We start from the raw sequence: 21,514 nt of genomic DNA on the forward strand, positions 1-21,514 counted from the left end.
AAGGCCAGTAACCCAGGGAGGGGCCTTCTAAGACAGAGGGCAGACAAGAGTCAGCCAGGTGAGCAGCTGGACTGGCAAGTGCAAAGGCCCTGAGGCTGAGGGAGCTGGACCCCAGGGAGGGCCTGTGAGAGACAGGGCTGCTGCTGGGGAGGTAAGGGGCAGAGGTGGATCTTCGGGGAGCACCAGGCTAAGCTGGCTATCCCCCCACCCCCACTGGTCTTCCTGCTGAGACCAACGGGAAGTCCCAGAAGGCAAGGGAGCCAGGGTGGGCTCCACTTTCAGCTTACATCTTCACAGAGATCCCTGGCTGTGGGGGAGGGGCAGCAGGGCAAGGCCGGCAGGGAAGTGCCAGTGAGGGCCAGTGGCTGGGTAGGGCCTGCAGGCGGATGGGCTGAGGATGGGAATTCCAGGGTAAGAGAGAAAACAGTCCCCTCCCCAAGTGCCTCTCCCTCACCCACCTCGGGAGGGAAGGTTGTCCTAGGCTGGGAGCGTGCAGAAGCTGCTGCACTTTTCTGCTGGGGGCCATCTGGCTGGGAGGCAGCAGGACAGGCACTCCCTGCATCTCGAGCATCAGGCCCCAGCCCTTGGGGTACACGGAGCCCTTGCCTGCCCTNTCCAGGGTAAGAGAGAAAACAGTCCCCTCCCCAAGTGCCTCTCCCTCACCCACCTCGGGAGGGAAGGTTGTCCTAGGCTGGGAGCGTGCAGAAGCTGCTGCACTTTTCTGCTGGGGGCCATCTGGCTGGGAGGCAGCAGGACAGGCACTCCCTGCATCTCGAGCATCAGGCCCCAGTCAGGAGACGCAGCCTCCTGGGGCCTGCCCAGCCCTTGGGGTACACGGAGCCCTTGCCTGCCCTGCAAAACCAAGGAGACAGTGGCCGGGTCCCTCTGCCTCCCTGCAAATCCTTGGGGAGAGGAACCAGGGTCCCCATGGCAGGGGCAGCTGGTTGTGTCACGACAGAACAGGGGGCAGCAGACCCAGGACTGCTGTCTGTGGGGCAGGCTCCCTGGCCTAGGCGTCACCCTGCAGGTACAGGGCCCTCCTGTTCACTGTCCCCTTCCCTGCCGTCTCCTAGGAGCCACATCCCAGGACCTACTGGTGCTCAGGAGGTGCTCAAGCCAGAAAGGTGGCCTCTTCAGAGGAGGGGTGGACCCTGGATGCAGGGACCCCCACACTGGGTGCCCCCAGCAGGGATTTCTGCAGCCTTGGGCCAGAGGCCTGGAGATCCAGTGGGATCAGAGCTCCTGCCTCCACCATTGCCAGGCCAGGCTGCTCTGCCTCTTCCAGGAGGGTCCCCAGTGTTGTTCTGGGGTGTGCTGAACCACAGCTCCCCTCAGACCCCAGTTCCATGGGCCTCTTGCCTGGGAACCCTCAAGTTGGACTCCGAGCCCCAGGGCCCTGGGGCAGGCTCTGTGGTGGGTGCTCAGCTGTTGCTGTGCACAGCAGGGTGGGCTGGGGCCATGCAGCCTGGCGGGGGGTGGTGGCTTTGGGACCAGGCTAGGGTGCAGGCTGCTGGGGCTTTGGTCAGAGGTGGCTGGGCTTAGGAGAGAGCTGTGCTTCCGTCTCATTCTGCGGTGCTAAATATAGCGGCCAGGGAGGGGAGTTTCCGGTTACAGCCCCCGCCCCCCACCGCAGTGCTGGGAAATCGATGCCAGTTCCATTAGGCTCGGCAGCAGTGCCTGTTGACCTGCCCTGGGGCCGCAGAGTCAGGGGGCTGCACTGCACCCTGTCCCCAATGCCTGCCACACCAGGCCAGAGCCCAGCACACAGGCCACAGCACAGAGAGCCCACGGGTCCTGCCATACACACCTCCAAGACAGTGTGGCCAGCAGCCCAGAGGGCCAGTGAGCACTGGGGGTGGGTGTAGGAGTGCAGGCTGCAATGGAGGCCAGTAGGTGGGGCAGCCCTGGGCTGGGCGGAGCTCCGGCTCTGGGGCAGTTCCCAGAGGAGTGGGGCTCGGGGCTCCCCCCGCACCCCCCACCAGGCCAGCCCCTTGTACACAACACGTGCCCAAAGGCCCCTCCCCAGATGCATGGCAGTCACCTGGCTGGGCTCCTAGGAGGCCCCACCTGGGACACAGCAGACATTTGCATACAGGTGATGCTGCTTGGGTGGGTCAGCTGGGCACAGCGTCCTCAAGACCGCCCCAAACACCAGGCTCAGGAGCTGTGTCCCTCGGGCTGGGTTCAGCCACTGGCACTGCCTGGGCCGGGGGGAAGCCCGGGGAAGAGAGGGACCTGAGTGCCCCTCCACACGTGCTCATAAAAGCATCTGCCTGCCGGCCTGGGGTCAGCCTGGAGAAGGGCAGGGGGAGGACATCCAGGCAGGCGGTCCTTGGCCCTCATGAAGTGCCCCCACCCAGCAGGTGCCCGAGGCAGTGTGTCCTGACCCTGTGCCTTCCATAGCCACAGCCCAGGGCCCAGCCCCAGGGACACTGAGGCCCTGGACAGTGAGCCAGTCCCCACCATCCTGGATACCCTGCACACCCCCAGGGCCGGGGTCCATGACCCAGGCTGCCTCAACCTGCCTCCCAGGGCAGCACACGAGGGGATGACTAGAGGGTTTGGGGGGGCTCTGCAGAAGGACAGGACAGCCCCCACCCCCAGCTGACACCTATGACCATGGGGACCAGCACACACTCTCCATTGCTCGCTCTGGCCCACCTTGGATGGGCTGAATGTACCTGGCTGAGTGGGTGCCAGCCCCCGTGACCCCAAGGGTTCGAGGTGTCTGGAGGGCGGTGGGCAGCCCCAGCCCCCCATCAGGCCTGTGCAGGGCAGGGGCTTCAGGGCCACACACACACATAGGCAGGCAGGTGGAAGTTCACTGTGTCACAGGCTCCCGTGGCCTGTGGGACACAGGGGCTCTGGTGATGCCTGCCACTAAGGCAGGGCCCCTCACTCTCTCCAGAGCAGGAAGCCTGCTGACACAGTCCACAGTCCTGTCCCCCTCCTCCTGACACAGGTTAGCTCAGCTGCCACCCCCCCTCCCCGGCCCCAGTTCACTCCGCACCCTGGCCCACTGAGCTGCCCTCCGAGTGCTTGGCCCATTCCCTGCAGTCCTGCCGAGGCACAGCCACAGCTGAAGCTGGTGCTGCGTGGAGCCGAGGGGCCCTCTGGAGAGCACGCCACCCCCGCCTGCCCCACCCGCCCCTTGGAGCCAGTGGACATGGGCTGGAGCTGTGCAAGCCTTTATTGAGTCTGCAAGGGCGGGTGGCTGGGACCAGCCTCTGTCTAGCCCTCTGGAATGTCACTGGGGATCCAGTCCAGGGGCCACACAGCTGAAGAACCAAGAGATACCAAAGATGACGCCGAGAGTCTTGGGGACATCTGGGTTGTCCGAGAAGGCCTGGGCGCCAGCCAGGGGAAGGTGCACAACCTCGATGAGCTCACCCTCCTCGGCCAGGCCCCCGCCAGGACCACCCCGCTGGGTGTCTGTCACCTCTGCATAGAACATGGTCTGGCTGGAGCCGGTCAGTCCCACACCAGACCTATGGGTCGAGACAGTGTCCAGTGAGCTGCTGTGCGGGGCCCGCTGGCCCTCTCCACTCTGCACCTTCCAGCCCTCTTCTGGGTGGGGTTCCGGGGGCCCCCACCCGTGCACCTGTTAGCTTTGAAGATGCAGCAAGCTGCTCGCTGTGAAGGGCCCCACGGCAGGCACTGCAGAGCCCTGAGGAGCTGACCATGGTCCCGGCTGAGAGCCAGCCAGAACACAGTCACAGCCAGAGCCACAGCCCTGGGACCTGGGAAGGGCACCTGAGCCCCAGGGTGAACAGTAGACCCAGCAGCCGAGACCCTGAAGGACGGACCCAGACTGCCAGCCCAAGGCACCTGGAGGCCGCAGCGGCTGAAGCTGGTCAGCCTCGGGGGCCGTCTGGAGCGCAGCCCCTCCTGCCCATGCTCATGCAGTGCCCTCCTTCCCCACTTGGGTGTATCCCCCTGCCCCCGACACCTGGCTGCTGAAGTGTGTGCTGGACTCCCACCCACACCCAGGAATCCAGGCTGGCTGCAAGCAGGGCTTGGGCCTAGGAGACCCCCCCCACTGTCACCGGCAGGGCACCAAGCCGGGGGCAGCAGGTGCCAAGGGAGCCCAGGCAGAGGGCTGGGGCTCGTGGTGGTGGTGGGGTGGGGTGACAGCAAGGTCCCCCAGACCAAGCCCATGGGTCCCTGGCTATAGGGGGGCATGAGTTCCCTTCCCAGTGGGTGGTGGCCACAGAAGGGGACAAGCACCCCAGCAGAGGGCAGTGGCCCAGACTGGCTGACGGAGGGCAACAATGGGCAGCATGCCGACTGCTGGCTGTGAGGACAGGGTGGTCACCAGGCCAGTCTGGCTTCCAGAACAGGAGAGGAAGGCCCACGTATGGTGTGCAGGGGAGGAGGGAAGCTCTGGGTCAGCCCAGCTCGCTGCGGCTTCCCTTGGAGACGGGCCCGAAGCACAGGGCAGGGAGCGCAACGGAGGGGCCGCCACTGCCATGTCCCACGAGGGCCCTCGCACACTGACCTCGCCCAGCTGCTTCCTTTGCCCTCCACACCCTTATCACCCTCAGATCCTTCCTGGTGGCCCGCTTCCGCCGGCGGCACAGCCTGCCCTTTGATGGGAGCCATCTGAGGTGTTTCTAGTCCCAGTTTCCCCTGGCCGGTGAATAAGGCGGGCAGAGCCTTCAAACGCGCCCAGCCAGCTGGGCACAGCCTCTGCCTCCTCACTTGGCTGCTTCAGCCGCTGGTTGATCTCAGCCCTCTGGCTGGGTCCCCTGGGCCCGGGAGTGGGCGGCCTGGCTCACTCCGGAGCGATGGAGAGGAAGCCACGGGCCCCACCCCAGGCAGTGTGAGCCCTGCTGTGTGTCCAGCTCTCGTGAGCCCCACAGGGACAGCCGCCCCAACCAGTGCCCCAGCCCTGCCTCCCCACGGATGTGTGTCTCCCTCCAACACACATCTGAACAGGTGCTCACTGTCCACAACCTTCCTTGGTCCCCCAGCATCCTCAGATTGGGTCGTAGCCCAGAGGCCCTGCTTGGGGAGCCACTGCAGCCTACCTGCTGACCCACCTGCCCAGAGCCCCTGCCAGGACCCCCCCAGGCTCACCTCCTAGGGGGCGACCCCTCCTGAAACCTCCCACCTGCCTTCTCCTTGCCCCTACCCCAGCCCAACCTCTACCCCACGGCGGGTCCCTTGGAGTCTCCCCATCCCCAGCAGGCTAAGGGGACAAGTAGCCACTTACTGGCCACTGGAGAACGCTTGTAGAATGCTGAGGCCACTCACCCCAAAACATCCAACCCTTTGGCACGTTTAACATGGAGGATCCTGTGCCTCACCCCCTTCCTGGGACTGGAGATCAACTCTGACCCCCACAACTGTAGGCTGGGGGACACCCCAACAAGGCCTTGGGGGCTGCTGAAGCAGGGAGGCCCTGGCCCAACACTGCATGGCCCCCGCGCTGGGCTGAGAGGAGGCAGAGCCTCCAGGCCTCCTCCTAGGGATACAGGCCCCGCCCCCTGGGGAAGGGCCCACGTAGGACTCAGAGAGGCCCCCTCCTGCTGGGGTCAGGACCCACCGCAGTGTCCCCAGGGTGGGGGTGGGCTCCACTCTAACATCCTGTCCTGGAAAGAGGGACCTAGAAGTGGGCCCCCTGGGGAGTGTGCGGTGCGGGACACCTGGGCCTTGGCGGGCTGGGCCCTGAAATCCAGGGTCCAGGCCACATGTCCCTGCTTCCTGGAGTGCTGGGGCCCCCCTAGGCCTGGACGAAGCCTTTCGCTCCTTCCTGAGCCACTTTCAGGGAAGATCTGTGACTCACCCCCACCCCCCTCGTCCAGGGCTTAATCCTGCAGGAAGTGAAGGCATCTGTCAGTGGCAGCTGCCACGAGAATGGGGGCCAGGGGGCGGGGGCCTCAGGGCGAGGCGGGCCCCTGAACCAGCTCCCAGAGCCCCGACTCCGGCCTGGATCTCCATCTGGGTGCGTTCCATCCAACTGTCCCCAAGCCCCCAATAAAAACAAGGGGCTCCCCTATAAAAACTCCCTGGGGACAGGCGTGTGCGTCTGGAGGCAGCCAGTCCCACGCCCTGGGCAGCACTGGTGGGAGGCGCCCCTCCCTGGCCTTGCAGGCCCAGCCTCACTCACTTGTAGGTGGCCACTCGGCGCAAGTCGGCTGGGGCCAGGCGGTAGCCACACTCTTCCCAGGCTTCCTTGCAGGCCACCTCCTCCAGTGACAGCCCGGGCTCGTCCACCAGGCCAGCACACAGCTCGAACGTCACCCCCGCTGAGCCCGGCAGCACCGCTGGCAGCACCCGGGGCCTGTCCTGGTCCATGGCCACCAGGGACCCTGGGAAGCGGCGTTCCACCTCGCCTGCATACACAGCTGGTTGGGAGGGGAGGGCAGGCCATGGTCACAGCCACATAGCAGCCACCTCCGGGTGCACCAGACCCCTCACCAGGCCTCAGTTTCCCCCGGAGCCCCTCCTGCATCTGCATTCTGACCGTAGGACCATAGGGGCCTGGAAACAACCTGCCAAGCGCCCCCCGCCCTCACCCACTACAATGGCCTCACCTGGCCGGAACTGCTTCACCAGCACCAGGCTCCTCCGAGAAGAGTTGAACAGAAGGATGGTCACACTGGGCAGGATGGGCAGGGCTCAGCGCAGGAGCAGTGCCCACCTCAGCTCCCCTGGTCCCTGGTCCCTGCTCCTGGCCCGCCCAGCCCACCTCCTCTGCCCAAGCAGCCTTGCTCAGATGGGGAGAGTGAGGCCCAGGCAGGGCCAGAGCTTGCCAGGGTCACGGTCAGGCTCGATCCCAGCTGGCAGGATGGGGCAGCAGGATGGAGAAGACATGTTGGGAGGCTGGGGGCCAGGTGACTGACATGACATGTGGTCCCCATTGGCCAGCTGCCTGCTGGCCACACTCCTGGAACCATGCCACTGTCTAGCTTACCCCCCAGTGCTCAGGGGCCAGGGCACCCAGACAGCTTTTCTCAGGTCCAACCTAGGACCCAGCTCAGCCCCCAGCCTTGGGAGGACCCTCAGTGAAGGGAAAAGAGAGTGGAGATGTTCGTGGGAGATACACAAAGGCAGGGTGGGGCTCCATGGCCCTCGTTCCCAGGATCCCCATGGGCACTGGAGGGGCCCAGACTGGATGCTAACCTGTCATGTGTCTTCATGAAGTCCCATGACTTCTGGGCACCATTCTGAAAGAGGCAGGCAGCGGTCAGGGTGGGTGAAGGGCTGCCAGCTCGGGTGGAGGTGCTCTGGGCAGCCGGGGAGGCCCAGAGGCCCACATGCCAGCTCCAACCAGGGAGGCCCACTCACGGCCTGGGCCCATGGGAGCCGTGCGCCCCTGCTGGCGGGACAGAGAGGCCAAGGACAGTCTGATGTTCCGTGGGGTGAGACAGAGAAACGGCACAGGAAGGAAAGGCATCCCAGGTACAGTGCGAGCACACCCAGCACAGGTGAGGCCCAAGGAACTGCAGAGAGATGTACGCCATCACCGAGTGTGGGCAGGGACAGGGAGGGAAGCTCCAAGCGGAGCAGAGCAGACAGGGTTCCCACTGCTGAAGACCCCTGGGCCACCAGACAAAGGGAGGTGGAAGGGCAAGAGCACCAGCGGCAGCCTGAGAGGGCACCAGCCCGAAGAGCAGCAGGAGTGGGGTGGCACCCGAGCAGGACGCGGGGGTTCTAGGATGGTGACTGGATGGTGGAACAGCCCCTCCTGCACCATCTCTCAAGCACCCTGTGGTCCTACAGCTCCATCCCTTCTCCCACCACCCTGCTCCCAGGCCCTGGGTGCCCTGCCCTGATGGGCTCTGGGCAGCACTCGGTGTGTGCAGGAGGCGGTGTGGGGCACATCCTGGCCAAGCCCACTGGAGGCAGACAGACAGGACACTAATGGGGCAGAGCAGGCAGCAAGTAGGAGGTGCCCGGGACCCTGTGGCTGGACACCCATGGGTGACACAGGCCATTCCACCCAGCTCCACCTATTTCCCTAAAGGTCTCTGTGAACTGGGCTGGACCCCAGGGCCTTGGGGCCCTCCCTTGGCTGCCCATTGCCAGCCCCTCGGTCACTGGTCAGCCAGAGGCCCTGGTGAACTGTGGGCCCATCCTGAGGGTCTGTCCAGGCCAGGAAATGCCAGGGACCTGGGCACTGGAGACACAGAAAGGTGGCCAGGGCTACAGAAGAGAAAGGACGCTGAGGGACAGCCTTTGTGGGAATTCCCGTAGGTGACACTGCAACCGGCCCCACAGAAGGGAGGCACGGGCACTCCAGGCAGGAGAACCTCACGGGCAGAGGCCCACATCCTGGCTTCAGCTGGGCTGGGAAGCCCGGCCTGAGCTTGGCCCGGAGGCAGAGATGTCCTGGAAAGGTGCTGGCAGCAGGATTCCCATGGTGCGGGGGGGCTGATGTCCTGCAGTGGGCAGGCTCGGTGCTGGATGCGTTCTCAGGCACTGCCCCCTGAAGCAAGCCCAGGCCTTCTTACAACTTGGCTGCCCAGGGGCCAACCGCCCACCCAGGATGGTCTCCAAGTGCCCACTGCCTCCGTCAGGGTGCGTGTCACCTGTGCAGGTCTCAGGAACCCTTCAGCTTGGGATCAAAATGTCAGACCCTCCAGTCCAGCCAAGGGAGGGTGCAGGGATGGTCTCAGAGGCTTGCTGAGGCCCAGTGAGCCCCCCCCACAGGACCCTGGCTGGTTGGTGGGCCCCAGGCCTGGCTCATCTTCTGGGAGGTATGGGAGAGAGGGACAGGACTAGAGTGGACACAGTCCCCTGCCCCTCAAAGCTCCAAGGGTGCCCTGACTCTAGTCTATCTGCCTGTCCACCAGATCCTTCCTGGCCAGGGCAGCTAATGACCAATGGTATAGATGCCTTGGGTCGCATGCACTGCCCAGCCCAGTCCTGGGCCCCCGACTTTGCTCCCACCACAGCCTGCTGCATCAGGGCTCAGCTCTGGTCACCAGCACCCATCAGTGGAAACATCCCCGCAGGCACCCTTCACAAGGCATGGGAGAGAGGGTGTCCACGGCCCAGCACAGGGTGGCCCTGGTCTACACGTGCGGACCAGGGCCACCCTGTGCCCAACTGCTGCCACCTGGAGCCCTTGCCCCTTGGGGGCCGTGAAGCCAGTCAGGCACCCTGCCCCAGGTAACTGTCATTGGGGAGGGTGATGACCTGCTCCTTTCAGGCCAGTGCTGCCAACATAGGTCTTTCCTGGAGCCCACAGGGCCCCAGCAACGGGGAAAGTGGGGGCGCAGAGGCCTCTCTCAGACTGGACCCTAGGGGGCTTCACAGGGTTGATTAGAGGAAGGGGCAAGGAGAAGATGGGAGGGCAGGACGCTGCGGGCCCAGAGGCACAAACTCGAACTGCCCGTGCTGCCCGAGGAACAGGAGGCAGGGCGCTGGAGCAGAGGGAGCTGGCAAGTGGAGGCTGGGGACCCGAACAGGACAGAGCAGGCGTGGAGAGATGTGCAGGAGGTCAACGGCTGGACAACGCGAGAGGGAGGCCACAGCCACACGTTCAACCCACAAACATCTCTTGTGAACCTCCTAGGTGCCCAGTGCGGAGGGAGGCAGCCCCGCCCTGCGCCCCCGGACCGACAGGTGGAGACCCCCGCAGAGGGGTTCTCCAGTGCTCTCCGCTCCCGCTCCTGCCTCCCCTCTGCCAGGCTCCTGTCCCTAGAATGGCCCCCAGGAAGCTCTCCCTGATTCTGGAGGAGGCCAGTAAGTACCACCGCAAAAAGGGCCGGTGCCCAGCAAAGCCTCCTTGAGGGACAAGGAGTCCCGAGGTGTCCCTGCGGGGCCCGATGACCATCGTGCCGGAACTCGCGCAGTCCCCAAGCCCTAACCTTCCCAAGGAGCCCGGGGGCGGGGCTCGGCGCTGAGGGCGGGGCTCCACGCTGTGGGTGGGGCTCCGAGCCGCAGGGGCTGAGGGCGGAAGCCGCGGAGGGGCGGGCTCACCTGGCGGTAGTGCAGCGTGAAAGGTTGCAGGTAGGGCGAGGCGGTGCAGCGCCCCACGGCCGCCCCCTCGATGCGCTCCATAGCGGCGCGCGGCGTAGTTCTGGCCGCGGCGGACGCAGCAGAGACCGTGCCGGCCGAAACGAGCGGGCACGTGACGCCGTTTTGAGCATGCGTAGTGAGCGCGGGGCGGAGCGGGGCGCGCGCAGGTAGAGCCTCCGGGCGGTTTCGCGCGTGCGCGCGGTGGAAGGAAGCTAAGTGTGACCTCTGGAGCCGGGACTCGCGGAGTGTGGGTCCTAGAGGGGCAGCAGGGGACGGGTCCGGGGACCGATCGCCGGTGGTTGGATTGGGGACCTATTGGTTGAGAGGGAGGGCTTCGCGGTGCGGTTCTGCCGGGGATGAACCAAGTGGTTGCTTCCGCCACGGGGTGGACCGTAGCTCCCTGGCGGGGTCTCCCAGGGGCGGAGGCTTACTCGGGGAACGAGACAGGGCCCTGAAGAGAGAAGACGGTGTTCACGGCTGCCCAACCGAGCCCGCGACTGTGGGAAGGGAGGTCACCGGGGCTTTGCACACGGGTCGCTGCGCGGACTGGGTGAAGCACAGAATGTGGACATCCCTTGGGGGCCTGGCGGCTGTATAGAGAGAAGGCTCTGGGAGGAGGACAAGGCCAGAGGAGCACGAGTGAGGCAGGGAGAGCCAGGTCCTCCCCTCTGGGTCCCTGGGGTGGGGTCGCTGGCCTGGGCTGGCTGCCCGCCTGCCGCGCATCAGAGGAGCTGCAGTCTCGCTGCTTCTGGGGCTATGCCTCCTCCCTCAAGAGTCAGCGAAGTTCCTTCCCCCAGAGGCCCCTCTTCATGGTTGGGGCCCTGGCTGTGGAAGGGCCCCATCCTTCCTGGGTGTGGATCCCACGGACCCACTCCAAATGTGGCCACTGCCTTGCAAGGGGCAAGTACAGGTGGTGGGGCAGGGAACGAGCCTGTCACCTGCTCTCTGAACTATGGCCCCAGGAGGGACAGCCCATGTGGGGCTGGCCATGTGTCCTTGAAGTTTACTCCAGTGTCACCTGTTGCCCTGTGAAAAAGCATCCCAGAATTCCACAGCTTGGAGCACCACTTACTCCCTTCTCCCATCCGAGGGTGTTGGCCTTGGCAGGACTGGGCTGCTGTGATCTGTGGGCTTTGGGGGAGGCCTGTCCCGCACCTGCTTCTTTGCCCAGGCCTGGTGCCTCAGTTCTGTGGCTGGGGTGGTGGGGCTGGCTGGCTGCGTTACCGTGTGGCCTCTCCAATGGGGCTGGCTTGAGCCTCCCCACTGCCTGGTGGTCTCAGCAGCTATTCTGTGGTGGCCAACTCCCCCAGCACACAGCCATGTGGCCAGGCTTCTCATTTCCCCTGGGTAGTGGGTGTCACAGAGTAAGTCCTGGGCCACCCCAGATCCCAAGGGAGAGGACTTCACAGGCCTGGGGGCACTGGGAGGCCTGGTTCATAGGGATTATCATCAGAGACTGGCTGGCATTCGGCCCACTCTGGAGGGGATTGTGCTTCCCAACCTTGCCCTGGTGCCCTGGAGGCTGGAGAGACCACCCGCCAGACAGTCGGTCCCAGAAGCTGTCCCCCCAGCCCAACAGGCCAGCTGGGCCTCTTCCAAGCACACAGGGCCCCGGGGTGCTCCCACCTGCGGTTGTGTGCAGGTGGGAACTGACCACAGAGCGTGTGCAGCAGCAGTGAGGACAGGAGGCGTCTGTCTGCACCGAGCGCAGCTTTCCTCGAGTTCAGGGAAGTGACGTTTTGTGACAGTGCAAGTGGAGGGGCTGGCAGTGCATGTGCCTGCAGTGTTCCGTTCCCCCACTGACAGCTCAGCTCCTGGTGCCGCCCCAGGAGCAGGAGGGGCCTCCAGACAGACATTTGTGCCAACAGCCCCGTCCACAGCAGCTTGAACCTTCATGGCCCTCAACACGTGACGGTAAGCAAGCTAGTCTAGCCGCACGGCCGAGTATCTGTCACCCTGCAAGGCGACAGCACTGATGCCTGTCCTTGTGGGCGTGGGCCTGGACACAGGCTATGGGGAAGCAGCAGACCCCAGGGGTCACAAGTGTTAGGATCCATCCGTGTGAAGCGACCCGGGCACATAAAGTCCTACGCATGGGAAGCGGATTAACGGTTGCTGGCATCTGGGTGGGGGTGAGAGAGGGGCTGCTGAGGAGGACAGGGTTTCCTTTTGGGGTGTGAGAATGTTCTGGAACACACCATCATGCATGCACTAAATGCCACTGTGCACAGTGAAATGGTTAATGTTATGTGAATTTCAGTTCAACTTTAAAGGAAAAAAAAGGTGCAAGTGAATCTGTTCACGAGCATTCAGGGTTTACTGTGGCCATCCAGCCACGCCCCACTTGCCCTGGGGCCAGTCCAGGCCACTGCAGCCACCCCGCAGCCTGGGGACAGGATGCCAGCGGGAGCGAGTTTCTGGACTGGGGTGCGAGTCTGGCTGTTTCCCCGCAGCATCTCATGTGTCCTGGCAGCTCAGAACCAGGGCCAGGGCCCAGAGGGGACCACAGAGCCTCTGAGAAACTGCCACTGGCTCTGTTTCTGAGGGGCTTTGGAGACCCTGCTGGGTTACTGAGAAGTCTGGCATGGCCCCTGCGCCATCCCCAGCTCAGGGTTCTTTGCTTAATCACCTCTTTGCTGGAGGTTCTGGGGTCAGGGTGTGGATGCTGCCCCAGCCCATGTCAGAACTGTCCGGTCCTTGCCAGTAGGAGCCTTGGCGGGGGTTAGGGCCCTAGGGACACTGGAAGGACACCCCACTGCAGGGGCAGGAGCCGGCAAGACACCCAGGATGCTCCTGCTAGCTGCCACCTCCCTTTTCTGTGTCAGGGGTGAGGATGAGAGGGGAGGGAGAGTGGCCACACAGGGTTCTGCATGGGCAGGGGCTGGGAGCCCAGATAGCCAAGTGAACAGGGCTTCCTGGTGGCCGCAGGCTGGAGGCTGCCCTTGGACAGTTCTCAGTGGCCTGGGCAGTGGACGAGTGGGCATTGGCTTCCTCCAGGGCTCAGCCCTCCCCCAGATGGGGTGACAGGTGAGGATGCCAGTCATGGAGTTTCTGACACAATAGACCTGAGAGGGAGGACAGCATCAGCATCAGGGCCTTTTCTATATCCAGCCTGAGCTGCACAGTGTCCGCTGGCCCTGCCTCCTGCTCCAAACTCAGGTCTCCCAAGGACCCCAGACCTGCAGAGGGCCAGGGGTCAGCCTTCAGGCTTCCTCTTCTGTCTCCGTGCCCTGTGCTGATTCCTGCTCCGACTCACACGGTTGCAAAGGCTGGAGGCCCCACGTCTGTTCGGTGAGCTGGGGGCCGCATAGAACCGAGGCAAGGGAACACATATCCTGCTGGACCATCAGGCCCGAGTGGACCCCTCCCTCCACCTTCACTCTGTCTGGGCCCCACTGAAGGAGAAGGCTGCAGCTCTTCCGCATGCTAACCTCATCCACATGTCCTCAGGCCCCCCCAGAACAGCGTCCCACCAAATACCAGGTGGTGCGGAATGAGCCGCCACAGAGGGAAGGAGCTGAAAAGGCAGTGGTTCGAAACAGTCCGTGCAGAAGGGGACGTGGGAAGAACGTGCTTCTGAGCCTGCAGAGGACACGTTCTGAACCCTCTGAACGCGCTGCAGGACACCCACTCACAGTCCCGGTGCGCCTGAGGTCCGAGGTGCTCATACAGGAGAGAGGGACAAGGGGGTGTGTGTGCATGTGCACACGTGTGTGCCGAGAGGCTGAACCCTGCATGGCTGAGGTTGGGACACCTGTCCCACATCCACTCTGTACCTACCTCACCTCCTCCTCCCAGGCCCAGCCCAGGTTGGAGCGGTTACCTCCAGGGTGCATGCTCTGGCCTAGACTCTGGATGTGAACAGTCACTGGTTTCCACAAGTGGGGGCCTCTGGGCCAGGGTTTCCCTCAGTTTGCAGAAAAGCACCCCCCCCCTCCTGATGCCACTGGATCCGAGACCGGCTCCCAGGGGCCCCGCGCCCTGCACTGTCTGGCTGCTGCGTGATGCCACCCACCTCCCGTCGGGCCCCGCGGCCCCGGTGAAGGAGCCCCCCTGACTCAGACGACCAGACCTGCGGGGTGTCCTCCGTGCAGAAGGCACAAGGTGTGTTCCTGCAAGGTGCGGTCTGAGGAAAAACAGGCAGACAGACGCACAGGCACCCATCTCTGGTACCCTGGAAGCTTCGGGGGTGGGGGTGGGGGCTGCCCCCCACTGAAGTCATTTCCTCCAGATGCCGAGAACAATCCCCTGGATCATCCCATGTACATCCCTGACCTCTGTTCCCTTGTGCTTTGAGGAACTGCTGCACCAAAGGCCCCAGAAAAAAAGGCTGAGAGAGCCCAGGTCCGGTCTGCCCTCTGCCTCCCTAAGAGTCTCTAGGGGCCACTCTGGGGCCATCAGTGGGCAGGGACACAGACGCTGTAGGGGTGACATCCAAGCACCCCCACCCGCCTGGACGTCTGGCAGGGCTCTGCATTTCTGCTTCTGGCCCCTGGGGCCCTCTCTTAGTCCTCTGGCACAGGTCAGGGGTCGGCCACAGCAGACGCTTCTGGGGGAAGCCACATCCTCAGCTGCCCCAGAGGTGCCATCTCTGGTGTCACACTGTCTCCCCTGGGTGGCTGACACCCACAGGCACAGGCATCCTGCATACACCTCCCTTCCCCTGGCTCCTGTGTTAGACGCTGCGGGTCCCCATGCCAGGCGTCTTTTGCGCTCTTGTTTCGGTGGAGCTTCTCCCGCAGGAGGCTCTGGAGACAGAGCATGGAAGCTACATTGTGATGCCTGCCTGGCCCAGCGCTCTTCACTCCACCTTCCTGTGTGAGTGCTGGCGGGGCTAGAAATCTCTTTGCCCACAGTGCTGTGTAGGCGTTGCTTCCATGTCTGCTAACCAGCCACACTGGCTGCTTCACCTCAAGCCAGCGTGAGACTTCTTTTTGGACCTAATACATGTTGGTTTGGAGAGCGCCCCATGTGGACTACAGAAGAATGTGCATCTCTGAGTGTTGCTCCATCCAGACAGCCGTGTCTGCTCAGAAGGTTCCAGTGGGTGCTGAGAGGGGCTGGGGTGCTGCCCTGCAGCGGTTAGGCCTGCTGTCCACTGCTGCTCGGTGTCTTCCGAGGCCGTGTTTTAGTTGTATCTGTACATTTTTCATCTGCTGCTCATGTCAAAAGTATCAGTGTCCCTCTTTGTCCTTTGTGATACTATTATTTTTTATTTAAAAAAAGATTTTATTTTGTTTTTAGAGAGAGAGGAAGAGAGGGAGAGAAACATCGATGTGTGGTTGCATCTCATGCACCCCCTACTGGGGACCTGGCCTGCAGCCCAGGCGTGTGCCCTGACTGGGAATCGAACCTGCGACTCCTTGGTTCACAGGCGGGCACTCAGTCCCCAGAGCCACACCAGCCAGGGCTGATGCTATTATTTTAAAATCTACTTTCTTGTTTATTAAAGTGACTACCCCAGCTCTCCTTGAAAAGTTCTTTATTTTCAACAGCGCATGTTCTGTTGTTTTAAGTGTGCATTTCAACAAAACGGTACCAGTTTGGGCTGCCCTGCCAACAGGGCCCGGCCCACCCCTGTCCCCCCGGCATGGCAGGGTCCCCCCAGGCCAGCTGAGACCGGGCATCAGGGAAGCACCAGGCCCACTGGCAGGAGCACCCTGACCAGATCTGGGAGGGGTGTAGAGTGGGCTGGGGTAGCCCTCCTGGGGAGGGGAGGGGAGGGGAGGGAGGAGTGGGCTCTGGACCCTCAGGTCCAACGTCAGTCAAGGCTGTGAGTGGTGCACGGGGCCTCGGCTGTGACACCACCACCCCCCACCCCCGCCCCGGCCCCCAGCTCAGAGCCGCGCACAGCCTTGTGGGCGTGGCTGCCCCAGCCTTGCGGCAGTGGCTCGACCAAGGCCCCACACTCCCGACCTCTAGGCGCCCCTGGGTCTCGAAGGGAAACAGCTCAGCTGGGAGCCCCAGGGGCGCACAAGCCCCATGGCAGACCGAGTCCGCCCGGAAAGCGGGAGCCGGGGAACAATGACCTCCGTGTGACAGACTTTCCCCTCGGTGGGAGAAAATAGAGTCTCATAGAATGGCGGCTTCCTGCGTTTGTGCCTGGGGAGCAGCTCACACGGAGACCTCCCACAAAGAGGAGCCTCCAGCCAAGTCTGCCCGGCGGGGGCCCTGGCCCTCAGGCAGGCGCAGGTCCGCCCGCCACCCCCTCGGCGCCTGCCCCCCGCCCCCACCGCAGCTCAGCCCCAGCAGCTTGACCACCTGCAGAGGGCCTGAGCTGAACAGGCAGCAACAGCCACAGGCCTGGAAGAGGGGCCGCAGGCTCCAGCTCGGGTTGGGGGATGGGAGGGGCAGAGGACTGGCCTGAGGAGAGCTTCTCCAGGGCAGCGGGTCTAGGATAAGAGTGGTCTGCGCGTCTCTGCCCCCAAGAGGTCAGGGAAGGCATGCCATGGCTTGAACACCCAGGGGCTGTGCTGAGGGAGGCCATGGGTGCCAGGCAGAAGGGAGCAGCAGAAGGGAGCAGGTCCAGGCCCTGGCTGGTGTAGCTCAGTGGATTGAGCGCGGGTTCGATTCCCAGTCAGGGCACATGCCTGGGTTGCAGGCCAGTTCCCTGCAGGCCAACTCCCAGCAGGGGACACAAAAGGCAACCATACATTGATGTTTCTCTCCCTCTCCTTCTCCTCTAAAGATAAATAAATAAAATTAAAAAAAGGGAGCAGGTTCAAGGGGAGGTGGGTGCACCGGTGGGGGCCCAGGGAATGGCCTGGAGGCTTCCCTAAGTGTGGGAGGCTGAGCAATGCTGCCTATGAGGGCCATCATGCGGGGGGTCGAGTCAGGAGGTGCGGGTGCCCACCAGCAGGTCCTGGGAAGCATGGGGTCATGGACGGCTCAGGTAGTCAGACCCAGAGCCCTAGGGACATCTGACCCGCTCAGGGGCCAGAGGCTTGCCCTGGTGGTAGCAGGAGGGTCCTGAGGACACCCTTGGGGGCTTTTCTGTCTGGGAAGAGGTGTGAGGGTAGGGTGGGGCAGCCGCAGGGCCCCCGGCTGCCACTGAACCCTCCCTCAGGGAGCCTGGATGAGGGTCCTGACCTTCCCCCTCTGCCTCTGCCTGCTGCTGGCTCTTCACCTCTCCCAAGCCCACTTCTGAGAAGCCCTCAGCCCTGCGGAGCACACAGCCTGTCAGCCAGCCTCCCTGCCTCATACCTGCAGTTAGTCTGCCCCCTTCTCCAGCCACTCAGCCTTGGTATGTCCTGGACGAGGCCCCGGCTGACCACCCTCCCACCTGCTCCTGAGATCTCTGCCCCTCACCAGAACCCCACTGCAGCCAAGCCACCCCTGCCTGGCGGCTCTGGGTCTCATCCCCTGCCCATCCTCTTTAGGGCACACAGCATGGAGACCGTGGCACCACACTCCCTGCCTGGGAACACACCCGACACACACCCGACCCTTCTCTTGGGGCATCTCTGACACTAGGGTGAGGCTGGTCCATGTGGCCACACGGTCAGGCTCTTCTCACACATCCTGCTGCCAGAGCCCACCTGACGGCACTGCCCTCCGGACCCCCATGTGGCATTGGGGCCGAGGCCTCAGTGCCCCAGCTGCTCCCAGCCCAGGACAGAGCCATGGAGCTCGGAGGCCCCCTTCTCGTCACCCCCCACTGCCTGTCCCGTTTCCCAGCGCATATACCCTGCGAGGGCCTGGGGCTCCCCCTCGATTCTTCACATGCGTTTTCCCTCTACTACTCCCAGTCCCCATCTGGCGCCCAGATGGACTCAAGTTCGCACTGCAAACACCTCTCCTGGGCCTTCTGACCTCCAGATCCTCAGGCCAAGGCAGCAGGATGGCCTGGCTCCCCTGCCCCCGGGGGTGCTCAGGCCCTTTATAAACACTGGCTGACCTGAGCCACCTGTGGTGGATGGAGTTGGGTCGAGTGAGTCAGGGGAGGACTTTGCTGGCCAGAACTGCTGGGGGTTCTCAGGCACTAGGGAGAGGGACCCGCAGGGGTCAGGCCAACGTCCCCACCATGCTGGGGTGCAGAGAGCTGTCTCGCCTCAGCCAGCCTGGTGAGGCTTGGTGAGCCGAGGGGCAGGCTGACTCCCATCACCTACTCACTCCACCTGTGGGCGAGCACCTGCCTGAGGCCCACCCATCTGCCTGGAGCTGACCCAGGAGCACAGGGACGAGGGAGAGGGAGGCTTGCTGAGGGCTCAAAGAGACAGCCTGTCTGTGAAGGAAACTGCAAGGTAGGGCCCAGCCCAGAGAAGGTGGGACAGGAGACCGGGGCCCAGGTTGGGGAGCCCTGCGCCATCACCCCCTCCCATGCTGCAGACCAGCATCCCAGCCTGGAGTCCTGAGCGGGCGCCTCCTTTTGCGGTAGGGAAACCTGGGAGCTGGGTTTCCATCCCCTGGGGCTTGAGTGCTGCGTGATGCTGTTGTCGCCCTCTCGGAGCCAGTCAGCCCCTGACAGGGGTAGAAGGCACCCCCTACAGAGTCTCTGCTAAGGACGCCACAGGAGCGGACATGCTCGTCTGCCCACTCTGCAGCCGGCACACTGACCCCCGACCAGAGAGGAGAGGGCTGGGCTGACCCAGCTTCGCTCCCTGCCCGGCTCCAAGTCCAGGACGCCCCGCGGGGGCAGGGTGGGGTGGTGGTCATCGCCTCTGACCCCAGGCCCGGGCGGCCTGGGCGTTCAGGCCGCGGCTCGGAGCGTTTCCGCCCGCCTGTCCCAGCCCGGCCCCGCAGGAAGTGGCCGCCTCCTGAACAAAGAGGCCGGCGGACAATGGCCATTGAATTGGGCCGGGGCGCTCGCGCACGGATAGGCCGCCAGCTGCCCGCGCTGATAAGACCCAGCTCCGCGAAGCTCGGCCTCCGTGGGCACCCCAGGCCCGGGACCCGCGGCCGGAGCGCGAGTCTGGAGACTAGTGGGGGCCCGTCCAGCAGCTCCCTGGGAGCGGCCCCGCCTCGCTCAGCAACCGGGCCCCGCCCTCAGGCCTGCGGGGCGCGCACGCGGCGCCGGGGTCTTGCTGGGCTGTCCGCCTGGCCCTTGCGCGGCGGACGAGGCGCGCGTTGGAGAGGGCGTGTGGTCCGCCGTCTCCCCCAAAGGTCGTCGGAAGTCCTGCATCTGGGACACGCCGGCACCTCGCTGCACCTCCTCCACCTCGTTCGAGGAAAACGGCGGCCCCGGAGGGCTGCCCTGCTGGTCCCTGCGCAGGGCTTCCTGCGAGGATCGCAGGAGGCTCGTTGTGCCCGGGACGGAGCCGGGGGCAGCGGCGGGCAGGCTGGTCCTCACGCCTAACGGGGGCGGGAAAGGGTCGGGGTGGGGGCAGGGTCCCGGTAAGCCTTCCAGGAGGCTACTGAGGGCCCTATTTCCTCGGGACTCTGCCTTGGGGGCCACAACTTCTGAGCCCCCAGCACAACGGTGCACCTGGGCCCAAGAGCCAGCGGCAAGGGAGCAGAGGGAAGGTGCCTACACTTGAGCCGTATAGCCGAGGGCAGGGGTCTCTACGCTGGCTCAGAGCCCAGGAGCACCCTCAACGGCACCCCTGACCTGGAGGTTTTGTGAGGCAAATACCCATCCTAACCAGAGCAGTGGCATGTGTGGGCATGTTGGGGGTGGGGCCCCAGCATCTTCTGGAAGGAGCCCAGCATCCTGCCACCCCTGGGTTAGAAAACCACAGGGGCAGGGGCACTGAGAGGGACCAGACCTGCAGGTCTAGGGGAACCGAGGCAGGCTCTCTTCCTGGGCAGGGCGAGGGTCTGAGGAGGACCCAGGAGCTCAGGCCCACAGCAGTCTCCTGTTCTCATCTGTCCAGCTGAGAGTTCTGCCAGCATTTCTGGCCCTGCATCCACTAACCAGTAGGCCCTGCCCTCGACAAGCCCCTGCCTTGGTGGAAGCCCTTCCCCACCCAGGACAGAGATGATGCAGATGGGCAAGGTCAGGACAGAGACACTCCTAGGCTGCAGGACCCAGGAGAGAGCTTGGACCCAGCTGTGGAGTCAGTGGGCATGGAAGGCTTCTTGGAGGAGGTGACACCTGTGTTGCATTCCTCAAGGGAAGAGGGCAGAGGGCAAACCCAGCAGGAGGACCCCGACCATGGCTAGAGTCAGGGAGAAGCCAGTGTCTGAAGGACAGAACCCAGGAGCACAGGTGGATAGCCAAGGCTGGGCAGTGTGCCCAGGCCCCGGCTCCCACCAGAATGGGGACCTCGAGCTGATACCCATTACTCTCAGACCTGTCCTGCCCATTCTGCTCTGAGGGTGGCAGTGGCTGTGGAGAAATGGCCACTGGAGGCCAGTCTTGGTAGGGAGAGGGCATAGGAGGTGACTGTGCCCACATCCCAGGGGGGGGGGTGGAGTGACAGGGTTGTGTGGAGGGTGCTGGTGACACAGGAGCCACATGGGCAGCAGTGAGCACAGCGTCACTGGCAGCGGGGCTCTGGTGGACCAGTAGGCAGTGGCCTAGGCCATGGTTGAGCGCTGGGGCACCTGAGGCCTGTGTCAGTTGGGGTGCCTCAGCAGGGCTGTCCAAACCGCTGCTCAGAGGCCTAGGGAAACGCCTCCAAGGAGCCAAGTAGCCCCAGAGGGTTGCCTGCCTCTCCCACAATGAGCTGTGAGCATCCCACCACCTGGGGAACCGTGACCCTTCTGAGGCCCGGGCAGGTGGCATAGCCTAAACCTCAGATGGGCACATGCCCACCCTGGCCTGTCTGTCCCTTGCCCCTCCACTCTGCCTCAACACTTCAGCTGCCCTTCCTGCCAGTGGCCACCTGGGATTCCACAGCCCACTTCGATGTCTCACAGTGTCCCCCTCCTTGGGCACAGCTAGGCATGGCCATAGACACTAGGGCCTGCACAAGCAGACACCGTCCCACCAGGCCCCTGCCCAGCACCAAGCCCTGCTTTCAGGCTGCAGGGAGTGGGAGGCCAGCAGCTTCTGACTGCAACTCCAGGTCCACAGCACTCACTGAGAGCCTGCTGTGGGGCTGCCCTGACCACCACCTGCCCACCAGCCCCCACCTGGCTGGCTGCTTTGTGTCCCAAGAACCCTGGTGGGGTCCCCAGCCCTGCCCTCCCTCCATTCCACATCTGCCAGCATCTTTCCCACCCCCGGGCAGCAGGGCTGAGGCTCCCCAACCCAAGGGCTTGCAGTAAGCAGCATGAGGCCAGGGACAGGGCCCACCAGAGCTGAGCACATGCTTCCACCTCTGCTGTGTGCTTGCTCCCCATCCATGGGCTCAGCTGTACCCCCACGCGAAAATGATACCCCAACCTCTGGGGACCCTGCCCCTCCACACTGAGGCCCTCACCTCCTGCCTCCAATGCCCTGTTACCAGGCCCCAGGTCAGCAGCCCACTGGCCTCTTCTGTACCCCAATACATCCTTACCAGCTCCTTTGCGACCCAGGGTGGACCCCTTCTCCTCTAGCCTACCCCTCCCCTGCCCTGGGGCCACCAGAGGAATGTCCCTATTCCCGTGAACTAGTCTCCGAGCTTTACGGGACCCTTAGTGGGAACCCAGGCTGCTGCCTCACCCCACACCCACC

At 64.0% G+C, this 21,514-nt stretch overlaps 2 protein-coding genes across 5 annotated transcripts; one reads left to right on the forward strand and one right to left on the reverse strand.

Moving 5' to 3' along the window:
- Positions 1-3,172: 3,172 nt before the first annotated feature.
- On the reverse strand, positions 3,173-10,120 carry NUDT14 (nudix hydrolase 14). 4 transcript variants are annotated; one of them, XM_037048367.1, is made up of 5 exons: positions 9,934-10,120; positions 7,129-7,172; positions 6,540-6,604; positions 6,113-6,350; positions 3,173-3,488 (listed from the first exon to the last, which is right to left on the reverse strand). In XM_037048367.1, the coding sequence occupies exons 1-5, from the start codon at positions 10,012-10,014 to the stop codon at positions 3,248-3,250; spliced, it is 669 nt and encodes a 222-aa protein (XP_036904262.1). In that variant the 5' UTR covers positions 10,015-10,120; the 3' UTR covers positions 3,173-3,247. The 4 variants fall into 4 exon arrangements, with proteins under 4 accessions (XP_036904262.1, XP_036904240.1, XP_036904251.1 ...); XM_037048345.1 differs by having other exon boundaries at positions 6,540-6,571; positions 9,934-10,099; XM_037048356.1 differs by lacking the exons at positions 7,129-7,172; positions 9,934-10,120 and adding an exon at positions 7,050-7,125.
- A 608-nt stretch (positions 10,121-10,728) lies between these two features.
- Positions 10,729-14,673, forward strand: LOC118989662 (uncharacterized). Its single transcript, XM_037049953.1, has 4 exons — positions 10,729-10,746; positions 11,779-11,886; positions 13,132-13,263; positions 13,423-14,673. The coding sequence occupies exons 1-4, from the start codon at positions 10,729-10,731 to the stop codon at positions 13,831-13,833; spliced, it is 669 nt and encodes a 222-aa protein (XP_036905848.1). The 3' UTR covers positions 13,834-14,673.
- Positions 14,674-21,514: the final 6,841 nt, after the last annotated feature.

Source organism: Sturnira hondurensis, unplaced genomic scaffold (assembly GCF_014824575.4).
Source record: "Sturnira hondurensis isolate 20B ecotype Veracruz unplaced genomic scaffold, ASM1482457v3 Scaffold0000780, whole genome shotgun sequence".
NCBI classification, from domain to species: domain Eukaryota; kingdom Metazoa; phylum Chordata; class Mammalia; order Chiroptera; family Phyllostomidae; genus Sturnira; species Sturnira hondurensis.